Source organism: Palaemon carinicauda, chromosome 38 (assembly GCF_036898095.1).
Source record: "Palaemon carinicauda isolate YSFRI2023 chromosome 38, ASM3689809v2, whole genome shotgun sequence".
Lineage (NCBI taxonomy): Eukaryota > Metazoa > Arthropoda > Malacostraca > Decapoda > Palaemonidae > Palaemon > Palaemon carinicauda.
The window spans coordinates 21931077-21936076 of NC_090762.1; the positions used below are offsets into that span (position 1 = coordinate 21931077).

General features: G+C 34.6%; 1 protein-coding gene across 2 annotated transcripts in view; it reads right to left on the reverse strand.

Moving 5' to 3' along the window:
* The window catches only part of LOC137630450 (villin-1-like), a 72031-nt gene that overhangs the window by 38196 nt on the left and 28835 nt on the right, over positions 1 to 5000 (reverse strand). For both annotated transcript variants that reach the window (XM_068361926.1, XM_068361927.1), the window contains exons 2-3: positions 4609 to 4687; positions 3903 to 4016 (exon numbers count right to left, since the gene is read on the reverse strand). In XM_068361926.1, coding sequence (XP_068218027.1) covers positions 3903 to 4016; positions 4609 to 4686 — 192 coding nt within the window. In that variant the 5' untranslated portion in view covers position 4687. The remainder of the gene's footprint in view (positions 1 to 3902; positions 4017 to 4608; positions 4688 to 5000) is intronic.

The window sequence follows — 5000 nt, forward strand, 5'->3', positions numbered from 1 at the left end:
CCTGGCCCATACGCACTGACAAACGCCCAACATTCCCTACCTATATATATATATATATATATATATATATATATATATATATATATATATATATATATATATACATATAGGTGCGTGTGTGTGTAAAGAACTAATATAAGTACTATTAAAAATAGTAATGCTAGTATTTAAAAATATTCAAGAAAACACCAAAGCACAGCAAAAGAATATCACTTTGAGGATAACAGCAGTTCTAAAAACAAAACATGAAGGGACGCTCAGGTGGTACAGAGAGGATAAAAGATCAGTAATGGTGAAATTGCCTTGAATACTATCATGAAAACACGAAACCCAAAAGACTAATGGTTCAAACAAACTCAGTAATTAGGTCTACCCCTCTTTCCTACACTGCGTGATTATTTCACTGTAGGTTAACCCTTGTGGTCTGTTGAAATGTTGGTAACACCTAATATGTTCCGGGTCAAAATGACCCGTCTTATAAATTCTGACAGTTTCTTGCCATACAAAGTACTTTATAAGATTATTTTTTCATGTCCAAGGTACACTGCAAGAATATTATTATCATTTAGGATCCAAAATTACCTCTACCAGCCAATTACTTTATTTAAAAATAGGTTTCAGTTGAAATTATCTCAGTTGAATATTGTGACACCATGGATTTATATCTAATTTTTGGGAAGATTGCTGTTACATTGCTAAAAAATTTTCCACATATAACAATACCCTCTTTTTGCATACCTTTTCTAAGATTTAGAATGGCCAGTGTATATACTGAGCTTACAATTTTATTAATTCACCCGTTTTGTAACATCTAATCGGTTCCGGGTCAAAATGACCCATCTCATAAATTCTGACAGTTCTCCACCATATAAAGTACATAATTGATTATCTTGTATGCCCAGGGTCTACTACGTAGAAGTGACTATCATTTATACCCCACACCTAACCCTCCCAACCACCCTACTTATTAAAGATTAGGAATTAGTTACATTTCTTGCACTTGAACATTACAGCAGCATGCCGCTTACATGTAGTTTTTCGGCAGACAGAACATATTGTGGTTACTTTGTTGTCATTTTTACACATATGACAACGCTGTCTCTTTACAGCTCTTTCTTGAGATTGAGAATTATTATATTCTATAGATGGTCTTTCCGCTTCAGCAACTCGTCGGGCATTTGGCGTCCTAGGCAATGATACCCTTGAAGACAATACAGGTTGGACTTAGGCCAATCCAAGTTCTTGAAGGAAAATTCTTCTCTTGAAGGTATCTTTTGCTCTCCAGTTAGGTTGCACTAGATTCCAAAGGACAAAAGCATTGTAGGCAGACACATCCATTATGTTATCAAACAAGGCCATAGGCCATCTCCTTGTCTGACGCTTTGACCTATAAGTTGCAACAAGTTTGTCTAAATTATCAACTCCTCCTTTAGTTGAATTGTAAAATTCAATTATGTCAGTTTTCTTTTCTTCTTTATCACTACAAGTGACACTATCATGCATGTTACTCAACAACACTACAGTTTTTCCTTTGCTGGGACAATATGAAATAATTATATTTTCTTCATAGTAACCTTCAAGGGTAGTATATCTGGTCCTTCCTTTAGGGTTACAGAATTCAACTGGGAGTTCTTTTCAATTTTTTCTGATAGTTCCAACAATTGTTTGCTTGCGCTTTTTCAGTTCCTTAGCTAAATCCAAGCTACAGAAAAAGTTGTCACAAGTTACATTTCTACCTTTAAGCCCTTCTGTAAATTGCAGAACAATACGTTTACCTTGCTCACGTTCTGCAGATTCATCTTTACGCCCAGTGTAAACTTCAGCATTCCAAAGATAACTATTCTTTGCATCACATGCTGCCCAAATCTTTATTCCATATCTATCAGGTTTTGATGGAATATACTGTCTAAATGGACACTTTTCTCTAAAAGGAACCAGTTGCTCATCTACTGTAACAGTTGATGATATGTTATACATCAGAGGGAGTCTCTCAACCAAAATGTTCCAAACATCTCTAATAAGAGCAACTTTGTCTGTGGATCTCCTTCGAGGTCTGGTTTCTTTATCATCAAACCTAATAAACCTAGAATATTTCATAAAGGTTTCAAGAGACATTGTAGCTCGAAATAGAGGACGTCCATATGTGTCATCCCAAAGACTCCTAAGAGACTCTCCATAAGATTTATAAACTCCTGCTAACAGAGGTAATCCATAAAATGCTCTCAGGTTTTCTAGGCTAATTTTATCTCCTGAACCCAAGACGCGATTAGCTTTTTTGTTTGTCATTTTCAAAATAATATTGAATAATTTTGGAGTTATGAATAATTCAAATGCAAATATTCTTGAAGCTGCATAACGAGTGATACCAGGAGTTTGATCAATGACATTTCTTGCACACTTCTTTCCTGATGACCTGTTTGGTTTTTCTGAAGACCATACAATATTTCCCTGTTTGGATGTGAAATTCACAGAGGAAGGTGGCTGTTCTTCATCATTACAGTCAGTATCAATGGATGTGGAATTTGAGGTGGTAGATATTTGATCATAAGGTTCATTGCCATTATCCATACCGGTATTTCCCTTTCTGGTAGAATAATTTGGACCGGAGGAATGCTGTTCTTCAGCTTCATCTTCATAGTCAGAGTCACTGAGATCATCATGAACTGACAGATGGTCCTTTTCACCATCATCACTTTCTGAAGATATACAATCACTTTCTTCACCGGATTCATGACCATAAAACTTGTTTACAGGGAAAGCTGTACACTTTCTGGAACACAAACAAAGAAAACTGCTTGTGTTAGTGTCCAAACCATGTGACCTAGACTATTGCTGGTAATAATTTTCATAATATAATATTATACTTAGCATTTTTCTAACCAATATTTCCTCTGAATCATTATAAATCAAAGACAACAATCTTACAATGATGTAAAGACTTACTTATCCATGGTTGATGAATTTTACTAGGAGATATTTCATGGAAATTCTCTCACTTTTTTATCTATACCTTGTAAACAAAGAAGACCAATTTTCCATGAATGCAATAATTAAAGGAATTGTATATACTACATTTGAAAGGGTAACTTCAATAATCATACCATCTTTGATACAGATAGCGAATAACTGTGAAAAAATACAGCAAAAAGTAGGTACGGGTCATTCTGACCCGAACAGATTAGATGTTACTTTTTTTGCTGCTCAGTAACTATTGGGAAAATTTTTACCAGGCTTAGGCAACACAATAACCTCTTAAAGTCAGGAGAAGTCAAGGAGTATGAAGCTTCAATCTCTAAAAACAAGAGAGATATGGTAATGTAAAGTTGTTTTTGGGTCAAAAAGACCCCTAACAGTGCAGAAGGGTTAAGAGGCTACGTCAGTATCCCAATCAATCAATCACTTTAATATTAATGTAAGAGTTTATTGTTATCAACGATGCATCTCATTCTAGGGACCATTGATAAACATCCAAAGGAGCGATTTTTCGTGATTAAATGATAAGGAAGTGAAGTCAAAACAGATTTACACATTATCACAATTTACTCCTTTACCTTCTTACACTATTATGATTATTACTGGCTATGCTACAACCCAAGTTGGAAAGGCAGGACGCTATAAGCCCAAGGGCTCCAACAGGGAAAATAGCCCTGTGAGGAAAAGTTAGGGAAACAATAGTGTGCCTGACTGTACCCTCAAGCACGAGAGCTCTAACCCTACTCGGCAATAAGCCATGGTACAGAGGCTATGACACTACCCATGACTAGAGAACAATAGTTTGATTTGGAAGTGTTCTCCTAGAAGAGCTGCGAGAATCCCTTTTACCCTTACCAAGTGAAAAGTAGCCATTATTAACACATTAACGTCTGTAAGTAACACTTAAAAAATGAGTATTTTCAACTCACAGTGTCATCCACGCCTGCTGGCTTGTTAAATTCTCCCATGGATAAGACGAGGTAAGAGTCTCCTTTGTGGAATTTTCCATAGTCCTCCTTCTTGAGGAGTACCAGTTGCAAATTCTGTAAAATAAAGAACAAAAAAATAGATGTGCAAGTACTTGATTTTTTTATTTTGCATAACTCATTCATAAAACCCATTTAAAATTAGTCTCACTAAAAAAAATACTTTTTAACACAAATGTAACAAATCTTATAAAATCTACTAACGAATTTGATGAAATCTGTAGTTAAAAAATTGCACCTAATTCTTCGTTTTCAAACATGATCTAAACCTTGTCATTCTAATTTTATTCAGAAAGGATCAATTATACTATTCATAATTATCATCAATGCTTATAAAATACAGCCAATTCCGTGGGATTTTAAAAATAAAATTATTAACTCCGTCATATTTTCGTTTCACAAAAATGATCAAAGAACACTTTTACTACCCAGAGCTGATCTGACTTAAATTATATGAAAAAATAAGATAAAATAAGATATATGTAATTAACCACAGTGATTCACTGCCAATCAGAGATTTAAAATGATAAATCTTACATTTGTGCCAATTTTTCACTTTTACTGACAGCTTTTCTTCTGATAAAATTATTAAGATTTTTACAGTAATACTCGAATTCTCATTACACTACCCAGTCATGTGTTTACTCACCTCTACCCTCCATATGAGAAAACAGGTGGAGTTTTTGGGTATGACACTGAAGCAAGGGTCGCGTACAAATTCCCCCATCCTGCACAGAGAAAATAAGACTGAAAATTAGATATAGGATAAAGACAAAGGCTGTTGTAAAGAAAAGGGTTTCCTTTTCAACCAGCTCACATATCTGGAAATGGATTTTCATTTTTTACCCCATTTCTTTTCTCAAATTGTTTTCTTCCGCAAATAGCTTTCTCTCTGAAGTCATACGAGACTCAAGGTATTTTATTTCTTCAAGAATTGCTTTATGTAATAGTTTATCTTTTCTCTCTCTTAATATGTATGTATTTATATACTGTATATACAACAACAACAACAACAACAACAACAACAACAACTACAGCAGT